Genomic DNA, 22918 nt, shown 5'->3' on the forward strand with positions numbered 1-22918 from the left:
ATCATGTCCCCTTAAAAAATGGTTTATGATGCCAGGAAACAGTTTTCTTAATAGTACCTTGACTGGACAGTTGCTTCTTGCATTTTACAAACTTAAACCATTCCCCTTTGCATTTGGCTAGTTGTTAGCTGAATATTTTTTGCTAAGATTTATGAAACCTGATTATAAAATACTTCTTTCAAATGTGTTAAACTCAAGCAACTTCACAGCATTATCATGTTGCAAGTGTGGACTTCCCCAGCTCAGAGACTGTGGATTTCTTCAGCTTCCACTGAGCACTGGATGGTTCCCATGAGGACAGTGATCTGAACAACTCATAAATACCCTGAATAAAAGAAATATTAGTTGTGCTAATTCACAGATTAGGAACTGAAGCCCAGAGCTGAAGTCACATATTCAATATCCCAAGCAGAAGTTAACTCTGTACTTCCGGTCCCTGAATAATGATGCAAGCAGTGGACACCCCTTTAGCTCTACTCTCCCTCATACAGAAAGAAAATCAGCTCTCAGATACCAGAGTATCTCAGATCTGATGTAGAATATGATAGTGTAAGATTCACACACACAGTTTTGCCATTCCAGAAGCTGTCACATTCCTCACCCAGCTGGCAGTAGATGTGAACTGAGAAAAAGGATTTTCTTTTGCAATATTCTTGCGTTGAGAATTGTTCCTGAGTAATAAGAGCTCCCCTTTTCTCTCTACAGAAATCTCAGCCTGAGTAATTGCTCTTGTGAGGGCTGAATCCACATTTCAGCTACTGCAGTGGAAGTGTTGCACGCAGGGCAATGCCCCCAGGAGGAGGGCATTCCTCAGTTCACTCTATGATGAAACACTTATGAACTCTCCCTGCTCCAGACAGCTTCTGGGAAACAATTTCTCTCCGCTGCAGTCTCATGTTGCACTGCCTCACTACTGCTTACCTCTCTCTTAGGAAAGCAATCACTGCTGTCTCAAAAAAAGAAGAAAAAAATCACTGCGTTGGAGCAGATAAGTTTGCAAGTAAAGTAGCAGGCAGTAGCCCTAAAACTTTACAGAGAAGCATTGCTGTGATGTAGTTCAATATCTGCCAGTTTGAATCGTGCTTCAGGTTTTAAAACCACAGCAACTTTGGTATACGTCCATGTGGAACAGTTTGTGTTGCTTAAGCATCACTTTCAATTAGGTCTAATAAAGAAATAAAAATGTAAACCAGCTCCATGACAACCAGCATATAAGTGAGCAAACTGCCCAACTGTGCCCTAATAAAGTTCCTTCCTCTCCCTTCACTGCATGTTGATGGTTGCTTGTTTTAGATAAGCACATGAAGTAATCAAAAGGAAGATTAATTTAAAAGCCTGATAACATTTCTTCCTTTTTTTCTGGAATGTCAGCGAGGACTGAGAGCCAGACTAACTAACCGAGAAAAGACAAAGTGTTCACCCTGCCCAGAATTAAAATGCCTAAAACTTTTTCCCCCTCCCTCCCTCCTCTGCTCCCCTCCCACGGGAGGCGGTGACGCCTCCCCTGAGCCAGCATTACTTAACTTTTACACAAACACGCAGTTCCCGAAAGCATCAACTTCCAACAGCTTGGGGGGTTCTGTCTGATCACATCTTGGTTTAAGGGAGCAGAGGCAAGGATCTATTTCTGAAGAGTTCTGCAGCAACTCTGCAAGGTAATCGACTTGTTGAATTTTTACTTTTAACTTGTAATGCCTAATTACTGGTTAAGTAGATGGAGCAAAAAAGGCCTGCTGGAAAACTGTCTTGCTGGAATTTGTAGTAGGAGAAAACTCTTGATTCAAACTCACAAAAGCTCAAAAAAGCTTACTTGCTTCCTGCAGGGAAAACGGGGCAGTTTTTAAGATCAAGATCTAGTGTAAAATATAAAATCAGAAGTATTTATTTTAGTCATGGGTGTCAGTTTTATGTGTTTAAACATGCTTATACATTCTCATATACTTTCAATTCATCACAAGACAGATTCAGAAAGGAGCAGTCCACCAGGACCATGCTCCAGCTCTTTTGCTCAGCCTGCCACAGGCTGCCTGCCTTTCTCTCCAGCTATGCTGCTGCAAAATGCCCTTAATTCTTTCTAGCTTCTTGTACCTTTTGCAGGCTCTGAATTGCGAAGATGCTTCTGCTTCTTTCCCTGGTCAGTGGGGTTGCCCTGTTTGCCCCTTGTGTCATGACAGACAAAGAGCTGGATCCAAGCCCAGAGCCAATTCCTGACATACAGAAAAAAGTTAATGACCTCTGGCAGAATTTGCTCTATCCAGTAGTGCCTGGTAATGAGACTGATGGGATGATTTACGCCACTTGTGAAATGAAGCCCAGCTCCAAAATAGATGCTGACAAGCCACAAGTGACTGGACAAGTCTTATTCAGGCAGTACTACTCATATGGAAGATTAGAAGCCATTTTTTACTTGGATGGGTTTCCGTTGGATAATAATCAATCTGCTAGAGCTATACACATCCATGAGCTTGGGGACCTCAGCAATGGGTGTGATTCTACAGGAGGACACTATAACCCTTTCAGAGTGAATCACCCCCGTCACCCAGGGGACTTTGGCAACTTTTCTCCTAAGGAAGGCAAAATCAGAAAATACAAGACAAATCTCTTTGCCACTATGTTTGGTCCGTATTCCGTCATGGGTAGATCGGTTGTGATCCATGAGCAGGAAGATGACATGGGCAAAGGCAACAATAAGGCCAGTTTGGAAAATGGAAATGCTGGGAAACGTCTGGCTTGCTGTGTGATCGGGATATGCAACAAGAACTTGTGGGAAGAGAAACTGTCTGAGGTTACAGACAAGAAGAAGAGAGGGCTCAACAAACGAACATAGAACCAGGCTCAAGTGACGAACGACCAAGAGGCCAGCTAGGGCCTGGGCAGCACAAAGAACCTTAGGCTGTGCCCCAGGTCACGAAGATACACACCTAAAGAACTGCCATTTCCATTTGCTTGCTCCTCTAAGAAATGCATAGCACTCTCTAGAGTCTTCTTTCTGTAAGCCCATCAATAAAAACAGCATCAACTCAACACTGTGATGTATTTTCTTGAAGATAAAGGATTCCCTTTTATGCAGTTGGGGAGTTGAATGAGTGCAAGTAAGAGGGGTAACAGATACAGCAGACAGTCTGTAAAAAACCTGTGTGCTGTAGAGGGCTCTTAAGGGACCATAGGTTTGATAATAATAATAATAATTAATACAAATAAGTAAGCAATTGCCACTCACTAAATGCTATCCTGCATTTAGCTGCACATCTGAAAGGTAAAAAGATCTCTGCTTTCAACAGTGTTGGTGTTGTGTTGCAAGACCTGGATAATGGACTTCCCCTAAAAATAAGGGAAAGTACAGATATTTCTGTTTTAAACTTCAGATTAATTACATTATTCTACTTGTTATTTCAGGTTGCCTCTTAACTATTTTAAATTGACCACATGGATATAGCTGACTCATACTGTTAACATCAGAAAGCAGACCATCACTACCCAGCAAAATTTCCCTGAAGCCACTAGTTTGTGCCTGTTAGAAATTAGGTTGTAGATAAAAGTTTTGATGCTGCTTAGACCATGATGATAAAGACAGCAGATCAGAGATAAATATTCTTCTCAATGCCAAAAAATACCGAGTGTTCCTTCATGCAATAAATGTAGGCAGTAAATCAGTCAATTTAGACTGGGAGAAGAGACTGTGAAAAGACGTAAATCAGATAATTTTCAAACCTACAAATCTCGCTCAGTAAAGCTTTACTTTTTAAATTTAACACAAGTCACAAAAAATACTAAAATACAACCTTTGTGACTGTCATTCATCTGATACTGAGAAAAGGCAACAAGCACGTAGAACAAGCGTATCAGGACATGTTTTTATTAAAGATGACAAAATGTATTAATATAGTTGAACTATGTTGTGCAGTTAATCCAGGCGGCAACAAAAGAGAGGTTTGCAAATAAATTAAACTGCATAATTTAGGAAGCAAACTACAAAACAGAAGCTGATAAACAAAATCCTATATTTTAGAAATGTAGCAAACTTTCAACTTTATCTCAGTTAAGATTTTGAAATACATTCCTCAGCTCATACGGATTTAATAAATTCCACTGTCTTTATTATAGAAATTCTCATATCCTTAAAAATAGTCTCACTTAGAAAAGAAGCAGCATTCTAAAAGATGCTTCTTCATCTGTCATTTTCACACACTTATTTTACAAATTCAGTGAACACTGTTTTTCAAATAACCACAACATTGTACTTTCAAATGAAATCCTCCCCACAGACAATGCATGAATTCACTTTCAGGTGAGACAACCTCCTTAAAATCAGTTTGTGAAATGCATCTTCTCCACACCCCTGCTACAATATTCCCTTCCCACTTTGCTTCCCCAGACCCCAAAACCAAAAAGCCTCATATGTCTGGATATGATATCTGAATTTCTAATTTTCTAGATAAGAGAACTCAAGTCTAAAGCAAAAAAACACCAAAACCAACACCCCCCTGCCTTCCCCAGGCCCCAGAAAAACCTACAGTAGTTTTGATTCCACAGTGAAACACTAATTAATTTACTGGGGGGAAAAATTAAATATCAATTAAAGCAATATCCAAGGAAGATACTGACAAGCATATTCAATTAATTACCATACAGTGCAACAAAGATGCCTTACAAGTCTCCTGATTTTGAAGTCTTGTGCTCCTGGGAGAAGGCTAAAAACGTAGCTAGAATACACATTCACTAGGGCAGAAAGAAGAGGGGCAGTATTGCAGCAGTAACATAGCACTAAAAATTAGGCTTCCAGAGATCTAGATATCTCCCTGGAATTTAGTAATTGCAAATATGTAACACTGGCATCTAGGAGGGAGAGGGTGTGAGGATAATTACCAATGTAATTTGTAAATTGTTGGGCTGTACATCACTATGATCTCACAGAACAAACATTAAAAAGAATGAACAAATGAAGTCCAGTGCTGCTTCTACCGCTCGAATTTTTGCACCAAGCTCTTAATGAATAGGATTAAGTGACTATTAAAAGGACCAAGAGCAAAATGCTAACTCACACAACTGTGGTTTAGGAAAGACAGGGGGCAGGGAAACAATATAAACACCCGCAACATTTCAGAGCTCAGCTATGTGAAATCCTGACCTTCTTATTTGCTTGCCTCAGTTCTGACTGCATTGATATTTAGCTCTGCGCAGGATTAGTCTGTGAAAGATGGGAAAGAATACATCTTGAATAAAATGCTGCTTCATGTGACATTTAAGCATTAAAGGAAAAATCCTGCCACAATCTCCCAGAGATGCCAGTTTCTGCAGCTATTTCTCTTCCGACTTGTCAGTACTGTCATATAAATGAGTCAATAATGCAGTTGGTTACAATTAATGGGAACAGCCTAGCAATCATTCAAATGCTTAAGACTCTTCCTGTTTTTTCAGGTGACGAGGAACTTAAATGGTGATCACGATAATTAAAGAAAACTTTTTACTGCTTCATGTCCTTAATATGCTTAAGTATACAGATGTTTTTTTGTTCCTAAGGGCTGCTGCTTAATATCAGTGAAATGCTGCAATGCCAAATTACCTTTAAAGAGGGAGGAAATACACTTGAGGAGCTCTGTGAGTATGGCTTTATTGCCTCCAGATAGACACTGAATGGGTTACACGAATGCACCTGCTGGGGAAAACACATGAGAACAGAGACAAGCCACATTTTTCACCTTCCCCCTATCGTTCCTTATATTTATATGTAATCATTTACATACAGCCTTTCGTCTGCTGAATACCAACTGTTCACGGACTCTGACACCTTGATTATGGCAGCACCTGCTAGCTCATCTTCCATATACAGAAGAGTTTGTCAGTATTGCTAATATAAACTCTGTTTATTCAGTAGCTGACAAGTGGGCTGTAAAAATTTGCAGCTGGCAGTTATTTTTCAAAGAAGGACTCAATCTGGGAGGGATTTTCCTTTTTATTAGTAGTATTTTATTAAATTTAGTTTAATTCTCTCTGATTGGTTTCAAGTTCTAGGAGTGAGAAATGAACATTTACAGACAATTAGGTCCCAGGCCAGCAGAAAAATTGCCTTAATGGCTGCTGGCCCATAGAAGCTCCACAGCTGCAGAGACTATTCCTCATGCTACAAGCAGGAGAGGAAGGACGTGCCTCCTCTTCTCCAACAGCTGCTAACTTAAATGTTAAGTATTCCCTTGTTGCTGCCTTCTTAGGAGCAGAGTGGCACAGCTCCAGCATCAGGAGTGAGCTAGGGAATGACACAGCAGCCTCCCTTTTCCTCAGTTATTATAGGAATATTTTCCTGTGATTAAACATCAACAAGGGAAGAAGTTTAAGAAAGAAGCAGCAATGCAAATAAACCTTCACCACAGATGGGTGAAATGAGGAGGAAAGGAAGAGCTACCCTGAATTCCAAAACATAATAAAATAAAAAAGACAGATTCCTTTAAAAAGGAGGGCACAGATGTATTAGGCTGCCATCTACCACCAGTTATTCAGCCCGAGGGCTGTTACAGCTCCTGTAGGTTGAGGAATTCAATTCCAGCAACTGAGAATACCAAGCAGGTGGACAGGGCATCACTGGTTCTCCTCTTGCTGTTCTCCTTGCTTTGGAACAGCATTGCCACTTCTCACAGAAAGACTTCTGGCTTCTCTGACGATATGTTTCCTTCAGAGCTTCATTAAATTGGGTTCTCAGGATGTGGTGAAACAACTCCCTGCATTTTCATGAGATAAGCTGGGAGAGGCAAGGAAAAAATTCATACAGTTGAGAAGATATAAAGGTTTCTAAACAGAGAATTGTATACATGCAAGGATGATTTTCAGAAAGTTGCTATATGGGAATGGCGATTTCCTTCTAAGGATGTACTTACAGTCACTATATGTAAAGAGAAATAGAATGCAGTCTGAGAAACAAGCAGAAGTTTGCAGATGCTTCTCAATTTATCACTCCAAATTTTTCGTCCTGGGAAGGTACTTCTACTCATTTAAATACAGTCCAGCACTAGGGCCATACACATTACAGAAGCCTAGCGATAATCATTATCACTGGTCTCTTTGTTACACTAACGTAAATTACACCAATCTATGTAGAAACTTCAAATAATTACAAATAAGACTCAAAATTATTAAACCTCTCCTAAGGTAATTTATATTTTTGGTACACTATAGCCAAAACTAACAGAGAAACACCTTTCTTAGACACATATTAGCAGGTGGATGTAAAAATCAACCCTATGGCACACTGTTTCACCAGTCATGTTTGCAGCAGCAATATCACTGCAAAATTAAAAACAGCAAAAGGATTACAATGAGATGCTTGAGAGCCTGGATTTCATACCTCAAGCCAAACTGTTATCCAAATATTCACAATTTTCAGCAGAATCAGATGGCTTCTTGTTCTCAGATTCAGGGAGCTCCTCAAAGCTGTTACTTGTGTGTGGACCAAGCCCTCTGTGCCTTCCAGGGTCCTCAGTATGCACCACATCCACGATGCTGCTATTTTGATCCCCTCCTTCATTTGTAATTTCACAGTCACTCTCTGAGGTTTGGTCATTGTCTTTCAGGGCCTCAGTTTCAGCTGTTTGTTCGTTCTCTGAGTTTGAGGGATCTGTGGGGTCAAATGGATCAGGGCTGGAAAGTGGGAACTCTCCCTCAGATGAAACATTAAGGTCTGTTCCATCGACTGTGTTCTGCTCCTCTGTGGAAGTGCCTGCTCTTTTCCCTTCCAGTTCTGCAACTGCCTGCTCTGTCAGTTTAATTATCTGACTTTCAAGCTTGTTTATTTCTTCTTTCTCGGAAGGTAACTGGGGTAACGAAGAATAAAAATGTTTATTTTGGTTTCTATTATTTAAGCGTGTTCCCTCTGGAGCCAGGAGTTCACTTGAAACAGCACAAGTTTCATCATGTTTTCCCTTCTGTTCTGCTGGAAGAGAAATGGAACAGCAAAATGCTCTAATCAGTCACAGGTATTTATTACATAACCGACCTGAAGACCATCACTACCACTGCCAGACTACAGACATGTTTACCTTGGTAAGGAGTTTTAAGAGTGATTCCCTATCCCATCTCAGGCCCATTTCTTAGATAAAAAGAAATCAACACTAAGCTTCTTGCTGCTTTTGCCCCCTTTTGGAGCCTGTCTTACCCTAATACAAACAACTCTAAAAGAGTCATAGTTGATACCATACTGGAGAACAAACAGCAGGGTGAGGCAAACTTTTTCAAAGGAATATCAAGTCTAAGCAAGGGACTCAGCTACAGAAATTTCTGGCACAGCTTAACATTAATCCCCACATTACTACCACTTTCAGTGGTTAACACAAGCTTCATTAATTTTGAGCTTTTCACAGGCTTTCATCCAATAATGAAGTTTTGGGTTTGGCCCTGTAACATTTCTCCTAACATAAAAAATTATTCTAATTTGGGTAACAGCATAAAACAAAGCAGCAGTGAAAAAAATTAAATATACCATTATACCAAAAGGCAAACAATGAACAAAGTGTCAGAATAACAAAAACACCAATGTGTAAACAAACAGCTTTATGAAACAGAAAATCTGTCCTCATCTCAGTTCAGGACAAAAAGCCTCATTGAAAATAAGCTTGCAAAGTCAAGTAAGAAAAATCAGGGAATGCTGGCTGCATCAACAGCTTAAAATGACTCCTGTCATGCATATGCATTACCTTTCAGTGTATGAGCACTTACTCTATTTCTCTCACAGGAATCCAGCCTCACACACTGCACAGGCCAGCCCGGCTGCAGGGATCAGAGCTACACAATAGAGGAGCTTACTGTCTCTATCAGACCCACCTCATTTGTAATTTGGGAGCCGATCAGTGAGTGAGACAAGGGGTTGGCATGAAGGGAACAACACTCTTACTACTATTAAGGATGCTAAGAATGCTACCCGGAAGAGCTGGAATTTAAGTCAGTGGAAAGGGCAGGGATAAATTAACTTTCAAAGAGCTGATCACCCACTGGATCTAATCCTCATTATCTGGAAACCTCGGAGCTTGATTCACAGTACTGCCGTGCTCCTGTTCTATATCTGAACATATACACTCAAAGTGCTCCAAGAAGAGCCAAAACTTATGTACCTCAAATTTGCACTCAAAATTAACAGAGATTCTGCCCTATTCTTTGCGTGCCTCAGTTTCTTCCTTCTACAGTGGGATAGTGATCCCACCACCTTGCTGCAATTTTCTAAAGATACATTGTTTCAAAGCACTAGGACACCAGAGAAAAGTGCACTGAAAAACAGTAATTTTGTCTTAAGGAAATGTTTATAACAGCACACAGGCCATACAGGAGGAACAATGCACTCAACAATGAGGAGGAAAAAAACCTGAATTAGCAGCTGTTAAGCTCAAGTACAATATATCCCATGACACTATCTATCCTGTGCATTGGATAAAGTGAGATTTGGTGGCACAAGACAGTCTTTAATTCATATAATTGTACTGTGTCATTGTGCATTTTCACATAGGAACTGCACAGTATATCCTACAGACTTCTAGCATGCAGCTAAACTGAAAGAACAGTAACAAGTACAGACTAAATCAGGCCTTGATGAGATCAGAGTAAGCAGATAGATTAGATTTTAAAAGCCAAAGAAAAGCCCTCTGATTATCTGTAGATCTATCTAGACCAACATTCGATATATTACAGGAAGTTCTGATAAAGAATGTACATGAGTGCAAAGGCTAAAAACGTTTCCCTGGCCAAACAGGCTCCAAATACCAATTGTACTTTTTAAAGGACCATAGCTGACTGATGTAACATCAAGCCTAGTATTTAAATCTATGTAAGAATTGCTATTCTGCTTATCAAATATTTTAACTCAACTGATCATACAACTAATAGGATAATAAAAGTGGGTTTGGTTTTCTCTTTACAATACTTTTAAACCAAGGGCATACTTGCTTGGTAAGTGAAGGCAGAGGGTACACATTCCTGTGTTCTACCCAGCTACTAAGTTCCCTCTGATTATGGAGGAACACTGTGTAGATGAAAAACTGCAATATGTACCGAACTCTTAAGATAGTCATTCCCTATACAGAGGGCCACAAAAAGGTGACTGTCCTGGTTTGAGCCAGGATGAAGCCAGTTTTCCTTTCTGATTTATTTTTTTTCCTTCAGTGAGTTTTCTTTTAACTAGCAACAGTGTGTTCTAACTAAAGCTGGTAAGACAGTGGAATGTTTTTGTAACTGCTGGGTCTTCAAGGTCACATCTTTCTCTGTTGGCTCAGACACTATGGGGAGATCTATGACCCCCCTGTAGGAGGCTGAGTTAGACAGCAAAACTGGCCAGAGATATTCCATTCCATATATCTACGTAAGCTGAGGAAGGTCAGAGATCATAGAAGACAACTTCCTTCCTGCTTCTTCTTCCCTTCTCTTCAATCCATGACTAGCGTCCAGGGAGGACTCCGTCCGTCCATCACCATCAACCCCCAGGCTCAAGCTCTCCTGACCCTCATCACTCTCCACTTTCTCCAGCAGCTCCAGGATTCTTCGGGACTGTTCACAGCTCAGGAGATGCTGTGGGAGTTCCTGGGGGTGGGGGGAGGTGAGAGGCTTTTGCCCATATCTTAACATATTTGTATATAATTGTATATATTTTCTTGTATCCTTAGTTTTTAATTAAAGCTGTGTAGTTTAGTTTGCAATCCAGCCAAGTCTCTCTCTTTTTCTCTCTCTCTCTCCTTCCCTACCTGGGTGGGATGGGGAGGGGATCGAGAGCATTGTTGTCAAACCTGACGGTGACTCAGGAGCTGTGTGACTTCAAGCACAGGGACATGCCCTACACCTGAAAACACACTGCTTCCTTTCCAGGCTTCAGAAGGAGGATGGCAGCTCCAAAATGCCGATGACTTGAGAGTCCTGATCTCAGCCTTCTTTTCCTCTGCTTTTTCCAACTGTTTTTTCCATCTAGGTTTACATTATCTTGAAAGAATGGTGCATGCAGAGCGTTACCACCATTGGTGGCACAAAGAAAGCTCATCAGAGTAACTGGCTTGTTTTTCATTGTTTTTAGCAATGATATTTCATAGAATAATAGAATCATAGAACTATTCAGGTTGGAAAAGACCCTTGGGATCACCGAGTCCAACCATCATGCCTACTCTACAAAGTTCTCCCCTAAACCATATCCACCAACACCACATCCAAACGACCCTTAAGCACATCCAGGGATGGGGACTCAAACACCTCTCTGGGCAGCCTATTCTAGTGTCTAGCCACTCTTTCTGTGAATTTTTTTTTCCTAATGTCCAGTCTAAACCTGCCCTGTTGTAGCTTGAAGCCATTCCCTCTTCTTCTGTCACTAATTACCTGTGAAAAGAGACCAGCACCAACCTCCCTACAATGACCTTTCAGGTAGTTGTAGAGACTGATAAGGTCTTCCTTCAGCCTCCTCTTTCTCAAAATAAACATTCCCAGCTCCTTCAAGTGTTCTTCATCAGATTGATTCTCTAGGCCCTTCACCAGCTTTGTTGCTCTCCTCTGTATTCGCTCCAGCACCTTGATATCTCTCTTGAATTGAGGTGCCCAAAACTGGACACAATACTCCAGGTGTGGCCTTACCAGTGCTGAGTACAGGGGGACAATCACCTCTCTACTGCTGCTGGTCACACTATTTCTAATACAAGCCAGGATGCCATTGGCTTTCTTGGCCACCTGGGCACACTGCTGGCTCATATTCAGCCGCTTGTCAATTAGAACCCCAGGTCCTTTTCTGCCAGACACTTTCCAGCCACACTTCCCCAGGCCTGTAGCATTGCAGGGGGTTGTTGTGGCCCAAGTGCAGGACCACATTTGAAAGTGAATGGTTTAGAATGGGGTAAAAACTCCAGCCTGTTTTCTCAGGATGGAAGCCTTTTCCCCAGATTTCAAATTCCTTTCAATTATAGATATAGTAGATGCTTGCATATTTAAAAAACAAACCAAAATGAAACAACAAAGAAAAAAAGCCACAAAAAACCTGTGGTCATCAACATTTAACGCAAAAAAATTATTTGGCTGACATTTAAAAAAATCAGCTGAAGTAGAAAACCCAGCATGGAGAGCCCAGGGCTAAAGTTTGGCAGTGTTGCAAAGCAACAGAAGCAGGGTCTGATGAGATTTGACAGGCAGGCTTTAATCAAAACTGTAATACCAACCTCACCTAGAACAAACAGGTAAAGGAAAGAGCATAATACCACCAAGCAAAGACTTTCAGTAACTGCAAATTTAATTAAAAATCAATGATTAAGCAGTCAAAAACATGAATATTTATGAGTTATTATTACTCACTGGAGAACCATTCACTACAGTTTCACTTCTTATTTTTAGCAAAAAACCCAGCTGATCGAGATTATAAAAATCATCAGTGTGGCTGTCAAGTTTTATCAGATGATGACATGGATAATAAAGTCAAAATTAAGCCACAATCTATTTAGTTTCAGGACTAACAAATAAATTGTTTATGATGCTTCATGGTTAGCTGAGTAAGATCTGGGCATACCAAAATGTTTTACCCATTAAAGAGCTTATCCAAATGCTGATAGGCAAGCATAATAATCCATCTACCATCCATTATAAAAACTAACAAAAAAAAAATCAAGGTTATCAGCAAAACACTATCTTTCTGCTACTGTCAAATAAAGTTAAGCTTGACCCTGCAGATGTTAAAGCTTGCTAGTGGGGAAGGATTTTTAACGAAACAAATGCAAAACTATAAAAAAATTAGTAAATTTCTCTGGGAAAATGAGTAAGGTATTTCAATTTATTGAGCACAATCAGGAACCCTTTCGTCTAGGTATCAGCTACAACGCAGGAATGTGCTCAGCCAGTTCCACAGACTGATTTCCTACTGTGCATTTTAACTGAGGGAGAAAGAGCAAGAGGCAGTTAACTGTAACATAGATGGCATGAATAACTTTTCGCAGTATCAAGTTATCTGGCAGGAAAATTCTCTGAGGTGTAAGACCTGATCCCTAGCCCTGTGCAAAAGAACAGCCATTTTTCAGTTGCTTTTTTGCTATTTGTACTGGGACCATCTATCTATTTTACTTGTGGATGATTTATTCAATCCCTGTGACCACTGAAACTTTGCCTTCTGCTATCCCAGCATGACAATTTATTACTTTTTATTTTGAAAGAAATGAGTGCTCAGCTCTCATCAAGTTGCTTATGTTCCAGGTGCTCACCTTGTACTTCTGTTTTCTCTGTCTTATCAGTAAACGCTAACAGAGGTGACATGGACCGCTGTGTAACAGGCAAGGGTGGATCACTGAATGTTATGGTATCCTTTCCACCTGAAACAATCAAAGTGTTAGAACTATTAACCCACCAATTACATCCATTGTGCACTAATGATATTAAAACATATCTTTCAATTTTGTTGCAATGCTATTGAATAGTACAGAAGAGGAAAAGCATCTCAAATGATTCTACAGCATGGAAAAACATACACTCTACCGTAGATGGAAGATGTAAGTAAAATAAAGAAATAGTGTATGTTTTTACCCACAGTACTGAGTGAAGGACAGATTTTGAAGGAAGACCATGAGCTGTATGCAGCAAATTCTATTCAAAATTAGCTTTCAATTCAGAGTATTAATAATCAGATGATACCAAAAGCTTTACAAAGAGTAAACAAAGAGTAAACAAAGATTTGCACGCTATTACCAGCAAGTGTTCAGCACTGACTCTTTATTCTCTACTACTCTGCCTCAGTGATGAACCTGCTTGTACCACGTATGTAGTTTTACACTACAGACTCACACACATATTATCCTACAATGCTCCCTTAAAAAAAAGCACAAGATTAGCGTAACTAAGAACTGAGGGAGCACAAAAGCTCCTGAAGAAAAGGAGGGATTTTAATATGAAAATTCCAGAAACATTTCTGAGCTTTTTTTTTTTATTTTAAGCCAGATAGAAAAGGGCAATTTTCCGGCTCTTTGTAGACAAAATAGTGCAAGAAACTTCAACTGAGGACTCTGCTGTAGATGCCTAGTTTTTACCATTTTACAAATTTTAGCAATACAGAAAGCAACACCTGCAGATCCTTTAGGAAGTCTTCCACTGTTCAGGATGCTCATGTTTTTAGTGACTGACACTACCTTAAACCTAGAAGGGAAATGGCAGGAAATGTGCAAGATCAGCTAAGCGTGATGTTTCTGTGGCCTCCAGAACAACTGCCAACTGGTAAGTAATGGCTGGGGAGGCAGCACGGTGCTGCTCTATTTATCTCCATAAGAATGGACATTTATGTAACAACCGCTTCTCCCCTCTAAATCTGTTTGTACGTTTCACCTTAAGGCAACATCCTAAATCTAATCACCCATCCAAGACAAAGACTTTCAAAAGAGCACCAGGTCAGAAGATACCTGGAATAAATCCAGCTCTGAGGAAGTTCTGATACCTACTAAGAAATAATGAAAGGCAAGCTGTTCCTGTGGAGTCTAAGTGGACTATCCCAATCCCTAAATAATTTTGAAAGTACTGTCTGTAAGTACCTTGATCCTGAAAGTACTAATGACAGTTTTATGTCCTTAACAGGCTGAGGTATACACTGCAGCAACACAAATGCATTAATACTTTTGAAACATGGATCTTGTCAACTTTTGAGCCCCTTGTCAAGTATGTACCTGAACTTTGCCTTCAGCATAGCAAGTAATAAAAAAATAGTATTAACTAACTGGAAAGTGGAGAACTCCTCCACTGTAAGGCAATATTAATTAAAATGAAGGAAAAAAAAAAAAAAGGCAAAACCAATCTAATGGCTATTTCAAAATGCAAATCCCCTAGGAAGAATGCACTTTCCCGTAACAGTGAAGGAATTTTGTATTGGAAGAACTAAATCATACAGGGAGCTAGTGGTATAAAAACATCCAATCAATATTAATATACAGTTAAAAGTAGCCACATATCAAAAAAGATGCAAAAGAATCCAACAGAGGATGTAAAATTAAAAAAGATTATGAATATAGAAGGGGATAGGGGGAGGACTTTAACAGTAGAAAGCAAAGGTTTTTTTCTTTTTTTTTTTGTCTTTTTTTTTTTTAACAGAAAAAATAAAGCCTGAGCTAAAATCCCTGAAGATTGCAAGACAAGCTTCAAAAAAGAAACTTCTTGACTTGCAGCCAGCATTTATACAGTCAACACATTCACTTTGACATTTTTCTCTGAAAATCAACTTGGTTAGAGAAAATAGAGCTAAGCTCAGTATCCACACATCTAAGCAACAGAAGTGGCCCACAGAGTCTGATACATGATTATTTATTAAGGGTGACTCACATTACACTCATGAAGGAGAGACATGGGGGTATTGCTGCACCATATTCTGTGAATCATGATCCAAAGCTGGATTGCACAGATGGAATTTCAATTATCTGCCATGTACGGTCAATTTCATAACTTAAATAGATTTGTATTCCTCTGTTGAATGAATTTTTCCAAGGACTTAGTGAAAAGTATACAGATCTCAAAATAAGCAGACAAAAATGTTTTCAATAGTAGTAAATTCTTCATTTTCTTTTCCAGGGTTAGGTATTCCTGCTGCACTCTACACTGCTGTAACTGGCTATATCCACAGCAGCTACTGAGCCCATTAATTCTACCTTGCCTCTGCTCCACACTCATTACTGCAGAGCAAGAGGCAGCACCGAAACTTTATCATCCCAGACAAAAAAAGGTTGAATCATGGTTAGCTCTCTTCTTAGCCTTTTCTTTTTTTTCAGTGGAAATCTGGAATTTTCAGGAAATGACATTAAAAAACCCCCACAGATGTCTAGTGACATCAGATTGTGAGAGGAGTAAGGTGGTGTTTACTATGTATTATTACTTAACTCCCTCAACATAGGCATGCAGATTTGAATCACAATGTACCTAGGACAAAGGAAGTAACTAAATGCTTCTGTGACCATTACATTCTCTGTTGCCTTTTCAAAGGCAAGTAGGCTCATAGAAAGAAAATCAAGAGCCTAATCTATGCCCAAACTTGCTTTTTTCCCAGCAATGACCCTTGCAACAGAGTAGTTTAATTAAAGCCCATCTTCCAAACAGGGGAAGCTAAAGTCTGAGGTAGGCAAACTTCTACAGAAAACAAAGTATCCTACCAGTTTCACCTTTTCAGAAATTAAATGTTTCCTCTTGATTTACATTACCATAGTTAATTCATACATTGCTCAAAAAGCAGGTGACAAATGTCACCCAACCAAAAATTTGAAGTGGTTGAGCTCTTTCTTCAACAGGATAAAGTGTATTAACATAATTTATTAACACCATTAGGAAGATATTAATATCATGGTCACAAAAGATGTTATTACATGGACAATAATGCATAAGTAGGAACATTAACTTCAGATTAAAAATGTGCAATTCATAATGTGCATATAATTCAGTGCTACAGTGAACACTAGTTTTCATCTGTGTATTTTTTCCAAAGAAGAGAAGTTCAGCTCACAGCCAAATAGTAATTTTTCTCTCTGGATTTAAGACTGACTAGATGAGATACTCTATGTGTTCTGCCCCTTCACCCAAGCCAACATTCAGCTGGGAAGTCACTGTGATAGTTCCCACACTATTTGTTACATGCTGCTGTTTTATGGAGTGGAAGCTTTCTACACTCTGAAAAGAAAATTGGTGACCCACCAGGTGTTGCAAGGTTCCTTCTGACCACCTTGGGACTGGAATGCACTTGGAAGCAAAACTGCACTCTTGATTTAAAAAGCAAGCAGCAAATTAACAAGCCTTGGGGCTCAACTGAACTAGCAATCCAGTGTGAAATTCCTTTACAACTATTTAAGATCATATTTTCCTACTATTTTCCTCAATTAAAGCAGTTCTCTTGTAGAGCAGTCTCTGTTCTCTTACGGTCATTTAACTTGCTTGACTGAACATCCTTATCTGTTGGATATAAAAGTGTTAAATAACATTTCCATTTATTTTCATGCAGTGACAATATTTAACATACTGCTAAAATTAGTTACTAAAAATATACATCAAACAGAACCTACTCCCAAATCCCACTGAGACATTGTAGCTCAGGCCTTCAGGCAGCAAAAGAAAGGAAGGAAAGAGACAGTTGTTATTGTATACACATTAGTTTGATGTCTTACCTACACAGACCAACAATGGTGCAAGAAGTTCCCACCATTCCATTTTTTAAAATACATTTTGCAAAGATTAGAAATGCTGCATTTATTAGTGTATTCACTTCATGGAACACTGTTTTTGAAAGAAAACTCCACAGTGCTTTATACTGGTGAGATTACGATACACATTTTTACTAATGCACAAAAACGCATTAGCAAGGCCTTAGACAAATATTTCACCTACATCTTTTGGAGACTGTGAGGAGGGACAATACATATGTTAGGTGACTAACTGAGCAATAACACAGGGAAAGAAATTTGGGACCTTCATTTCTGGAAAGCATCAATAGGAGAGCCAGCTCCAGAAAGGTGACTGAGAACGCCAACAACAGGCAAGCCAAAGTGGAAACACACCACATCGGGCCAAATGGCTGAACAGCATGTGTCAGGAGGTCTGGTCAGGTTTGTCGTATTTTATTCTAGATGAAAAGGTCAGGCAGAAAAAACACAGAGCCAAAAAACTAGACACCTTAACCATGCTACATCCCCACCCCTAGCAGTACTGATAGGAAGCTTTAAACAACAAAGCCTAATGATGCGAACACCAACAATGGAGCAGCATAATTTACAGCAGCTAAAGAAAACACAATTAGGTGCAGTGGAAAGAAAAGTAGGAAAAAGTAAATGTAAATTTAATATTGCATATTTTCCTAACAGTGAGGTCTATTAAGAAGCAGATTAGTCTCCCATTACTTGAGTAATTCAAAACCAAATAAAATACTTAAGATGCTACAGGGAGTAAACCTGTTCTGGAGAGATGAATTAGAAAATTTAAGATCATTTACATTTCCAATTTCTCAGAATTTATGATTCTACAGAAAAACATTAAAAATACAGCAATAAAATAAATGGAAGTTATAAGTACAAAACAAATAAATAAAACTTCTTGAAAAACAGAATGGCTAATATTTTGTGTACCCTTTTATACAACTGTTGAAATAAAATACTTCCATTCTTTCTGTCTCCAGACTATAAAGGCAATTTGATTATTTCCAGTATTTAATTTTTTTTTTTTCCCAGTATACATGTTTGGTTTCAGAGTCTAGTGATTTTTGTTTTCAGCTTAACATTTATTAGAGGTTTTTAATTTTGTAAATGTGCTGAACAGCAAATTCCCAAAGCACCTGTCATTAGAAAAATCATATCCAAGCTTTTATTAAATGCAAACACACCCTTGAAAACTAAATAATGCAAGCTATTCTCTTGAATTTTCACTAACCTGGAAGACTCCACAAGCCAGCAATTTCCAAAGTTCTTAATTTCTTTTCTAGTTCTGCTACTCGGTTACCTAGAATTCTTTGGAAAAAGAAAAAAAAAAAAGCCAGGGACATTCAGCTAAGATGAGGTTGCTTGTTAGAGTAAGATAACCAAAGCCCAACTGCTTACATGACTGTAGCTGAATTTTTAACTTGTTCCTTACCTAGTGCAGTAAACCTGTATACAGTAATCTCTTTTCACTAATAGCAATCTCTCCCAGAGTTAAGAAAAAAATTCAATATAGTTGTCTGATCTATCCTATGGTTTAAAAAAAACAAACAAGGTCTAGGGTATACTGGATGTTGAACCTTTGTCCTTCAGTAAAGGCAAAGAATAAGAACTCACAGTATTTCTATTTATTTGCATACAAATCTCTCTCCACAGTTACTTTTACTTTCTCTGCAGCTAGAACCAAAATCTAAAAGCTATGCAGACAAAATATGGAAAACTCAAGAAAACATCTAGGTTGATCTTAAAGTTCTAAGACACAATTGTGGCCTAGTCCTATCACTAAGATTGCTTTAAATGGCAAGGAATATCTTTTCTGCTTCATCCTTTCTTTCAGTGCTGAACTCTGTTTTCTATTTTGTTAAAAAGCTTCAAGCTCTTCAGCACCTTTATCATCCACTCTTAGTTTTCACTGCATTTCTTGGGTCATCTCTTCTTTTGTTATCTGACTCCTACAAATACTATTTGCAGCTAGCTCTCCTGCATGATTAAACTTTTAGTCTTATTTCTCTCCCCAGATCAAAAGAGAGATTTCTGTCTTGCAAAGAAAGGTCTTTTTTCCAATGAGTTTTTGAAAATGTTTGTCTCACAGGCACAGCAAGACTCCTAGAGTCAGAAGTCTTTAAATAAATCCCAAACAATACTCAGTAGACTGAGAAACCTAGACGAGGCAGCAATTCTAAACATGACAGCAGAGATAATGGCCAGCAAGTTTTACTCATCAAATTACAGCAACAGGATAAGTCAGTTAAATTTGAACTGGATGCTGAGAAGTAGCATATCACAACACAGCAAGGCAATAGTATCTTCCCATGCTCACCAGAGCTGTGTAATACTGCACTGTGTGCTCTCCAGCAAGGGTTTTACACTGCAGACATTTGAGCACACTGGGAATGTCATTACTGACAAGACGGCAGAATCTGGGAAGGACACGACGAACAGCAAACCCAGCAAATATCAAAGGGACTAGAAAAACTGATTAACAAGGATGGTATTTTTTAAACCTCTACTGTGAGAGCTCTGCAATGACACAATAAAAGCCTGTCAGTATTTTAAAGATTACAAAAATATCAAGATGAGAGAAAGAATGTAAAAGCGAAAGAGAAAGCTTATAATAAATATCAAAGAAAGCACTGAGAGGAAGACTTTGGAAGCAGTTATGTTTATTACCCTGTTGAAACTCAGTAACCAAACAGGTTACCATGGTTATGATGGGTCTATTACTGTCTTCTCCAATTACAATCAAAATTGTAAAAGTCCAGATTCCATTTTCAGAATGCTTCTGTCTGGTATGAGACTCGGACTCTATTTTAATTTCCCAGTGTATGGCCTGACATCCAACAGCTATGCTCTTGCAGTACAAAGCAATAGGTAATGGAGAAAGGCACAGAGCAACCTTCAAGAAGCTCTACCTTGGACACTCTTGTCACCCTAAATAAGGTCTCACCAAGTGTCAGCTGAAGGATGTGGAGTTCCCCTAGCTTAGAGGGGCAGGGAACAGATACGATGCAAGACTTCTTCCACATCATGTTAGCTCAGCCAGGAAGCTGACAAAACATTGATGTGGCTAATGATTGTTACCACAAATGGGTCACAAGTTTAGCAATTCTGCCAGGAAAAGAAAAGGTCCTTATTATTTTCTTAAGTAGTTCACCAGTAGTTCCAGGACAGAAAAGGGGAGAAGGACAGTGCTCTCCCTGTTAGCTAGCCTTATCACAGAAAGAAACTCAACCCTCTGCATCAAGTTCAGTTATTGCTACTGCTTTTGTTACTCAGTCAACAGTAGCAGAGTCATTTCCTCTTGCTTCTCTTAAAATTTATAGTTCATTTATCAGCTGTACCACACTATTTCTAAAGGTTTTGTAGCAAATATATCCTGATAATTCCTACTCGATCCTCAGAAGAGGCGCTGAGCTATTTTGTAACCTTCGTTGCAGATTCTCACACAGAAGGATCATTCTAGAGCTCAGAATAATGGCTGGCAATAAGAGAAGACAATACTGAACCCTGCTCCTTTCATTTAGAAAGAGAGCAAAATACATTCAGTGTACATTGGTAGCTCCAGACCACATTATCTGAAGACAGGTATGGGTGAAATGAACCTCATATAAAGCTGAGAATTATTATAGAAACATTTTTTGAAAAAGATACATATAAACAATCCCAAACACAGCGTGGTTTATCACATTTCCTTCCCTCCCCCTGTGATCTCCAGATAATCTGCAACCTCTGCATGTGCTGTGGGAAGACTGAGCTGTGGAGGTCTGGAACTGCAGGTATTTTTAAAGGGGCCGCATGGGTTGGTAGCATCAAATTTCCTAATACATATTTTTATCTCTAGCCATAATGGACCAGATCCTTTGACTAAAAAAGAATCATGGACAAAGGTGCCAACAGCTATTTTTGTTGTCCTCTGGTCATGTGTCTAATGCAACAAGGAAATCAGTCTAAACCTCCCTCCAGAATAAGTTCTTACAGAAAACTGTTGTTTAGGTAACTGCAGCAATGCTCCCACCTGAATATAGAAGCTCCCTAATGTCTGTAGATAGGGACTGCCAGGGTCATGTATCTAGTCCTACACATCACAAATATTCACTCAGTTACAGACTGACAAAATCCTCTTTGTAATTTTGGTCATGATCAAACTTGCACACACTAGAAATCTTAAAAGTAGTGCAACAAGTCTAAGCAGCAGAGCAACTTCTACACTGATCTGGCTTGCACGGGTGTTAGCAATTTCAGGAACAAATTGCACTAGAAAGAACATGTAATAAACAGTTTATTGCTGGTAGAAGACAAAAAGATTTGTATCCACTTGCTAGGCAGGGTTAGGGCTGTTTATTTTAGCATTTATGTAACTATTTAATCTTGCAACACACTACTGCATACAGAATTCATTTCCAGCTGCATTTTCAAATTAAGATGATCTGTTTGTGAGGAAAAACACAGGACATTATTTAAACTTAGCAGCAGTAGCTACCAATCACCTGGGGAAAATGACCCATTTTCTTTAAAAAAAATATTTTTCCTTAAAGTGAGGCTAAAATAATTAAAGACTGGATTTAGCCCACTTGTTCCTAGGCACATAATCCCACAGCCTTTTATCATGCCACATAGGTGGGAAAGTGGCAATAATAATAGTCTGTCTGTTCCAAAAGCAAGTGGCAATGGACATTTTTGACAACAGTGTAACAGCAGAGTCGACTTCAACAGCACATCCAAATTCTGATCTATGTAAAAAAATCCACTGTCTTGTTTTTGCTTCAGTTAATTGGAAAGCAGATCTACCATTCTTCTACTGTAAAGTTATGTAGCCATATCTCAATCTGGAAGCAACAAAAGAGGTTTTGATTTCAGAGTAGGTTAACCAGTTGGAGCCAAATAATTTAATATGATCTGAAAAGTCTAATTTAATGGTAACAGAATCACTAATAGGTCAATAGTCTATCAAATATCAAAAACAGAACTTCCTTCCTGAATGAAACAACCAGCCCAAAATCTCACCTCCTGCAAACAACAATCTGAAAGAGTAACTGTGTTCTCCAAACATGCTCTTTGCACAGAGAAAGACAGGCAAACAGGATGGAGGGGTGAAGGAGAAAACTTCTACCTTCTGATTTACATTAAACCCTTGTCTTTACAATTCTCTCTAGCCCCACATACTGCTCAACTTCCCACTTGGAATGTCTTCAACAGAAGAAGGCATTTTCAACAATCACCAGTTTATGGACCTGTCTTGTGCACTGATCTCAGTCTCACTTCTAACCTTCTCTGACAGGTGCGCAGTTTCTTCCTCATTTTCTGAAGTCAGCAGTCTTTACTTGTAACTTTTTCCATGGCAAATAAGTGCCCCCAACAACCAGCTAATGCATCTCAAATAAAGAATGTTTTTCCCTGATGTCCTGCCTGCATTTCCCTTTTTCATTTTAAGCCTCTGTCTCTTCAATGTTTCTATCTGAAGTAGCTCCCACTCCTCCTAGCTCTATAAAGGCTTCTTAAATCCAGCTAAAGCCAAAGGTGACAAAAAGAATGAGCATACCACATAGGAGTGTTGCTGAGGCCCTCCAGTCAACTTGCCTAGGAGTTGTCTATCTTTTTTTATCTCTGAAGCATTCTGAACTGAACACAACTCTTCAGCTCTGAGCACACTCATGACTTGGGAGAGATGTGGACTGCCACCTCCCTCTAAGATCTGATCTTCTATTAGGCACAGAATATTAGTTTGTGCAAACATCCCATCTCTACTCCTGTAGTTATATAAGACCAGTTGGGCAGGAAGACAAGAGAATCGT

At 39.1% G+C, this 22918-nt stretch overlaps 2 protein-coding genes across 2 annotated transcripts in view; one reads left to right on the plus strand and one right to left on the minus strand.

Annotated features, from left to right (window-relative positions):
• Positions 1–2113: 2113 nt before the first annotated feature.
• Positions 2114–2827, plus strand: SOD3 (superoxide dismutase 3, extracellular). Its single transcript, XM_010007294.1, has one exon. It carries the CDS (start codon positions 2114–2116, stop codon positions 2825–2827), a length of 714 nt encoding a protein of 237 aa, XP_010005596.1.
• A 4510-nt stretch (positions 2828–7337) lies between these two features.
• CCDC149 (coiled-coil domain containing 149) overlaps positions 7338–22918 on the minus strand; it is a 42278-nt gene continuing 26697 nt past the window's right edge. The window contains exons 9-11 of the mRNA XM_010007304.1: positions 18361–18437; positions 13188–13295; positions 7338–7921 (exon numbers count right to left, since the gene is read on the minus strand). Of these exons, the coding sequence (XP_010005606.1) occupies positions 7338–7921; positions 13188–13295; positions 18361–18437 (769 nt within the window). The remainder of the gene's footprint in view (positions 7922–13187; positions 13296–18360; positions 18438–22918) is intronic.

This window comes from Chaetura pelagica, unplaced genomic scaffold, assembly GCF_000747805.2.
Source record: "Chaetura pelagica isolate M959 unplaced genomic scaffold, ChaPel_1.0 scaffold261, whole genome shotgun sequence".
In the NCBI taxonomy this organism is placed as follows: domain Eukaryota; kingdom Metazoa; phylum Chordata; class Aves; order Apodiformes; family Apodidae; genus Chaetura; species Chaetura pelagica.

Bases quoted from the DNA above. Each gene is read 5' to 3' on its own strand.
- SOD3 (XM_010007294.1), top strand. From the start codon at position 2,114: ATGCTTCTGCTTCTTTCCCTGGTCAGTGGGGTTGCCCTGTTTGCCCCT.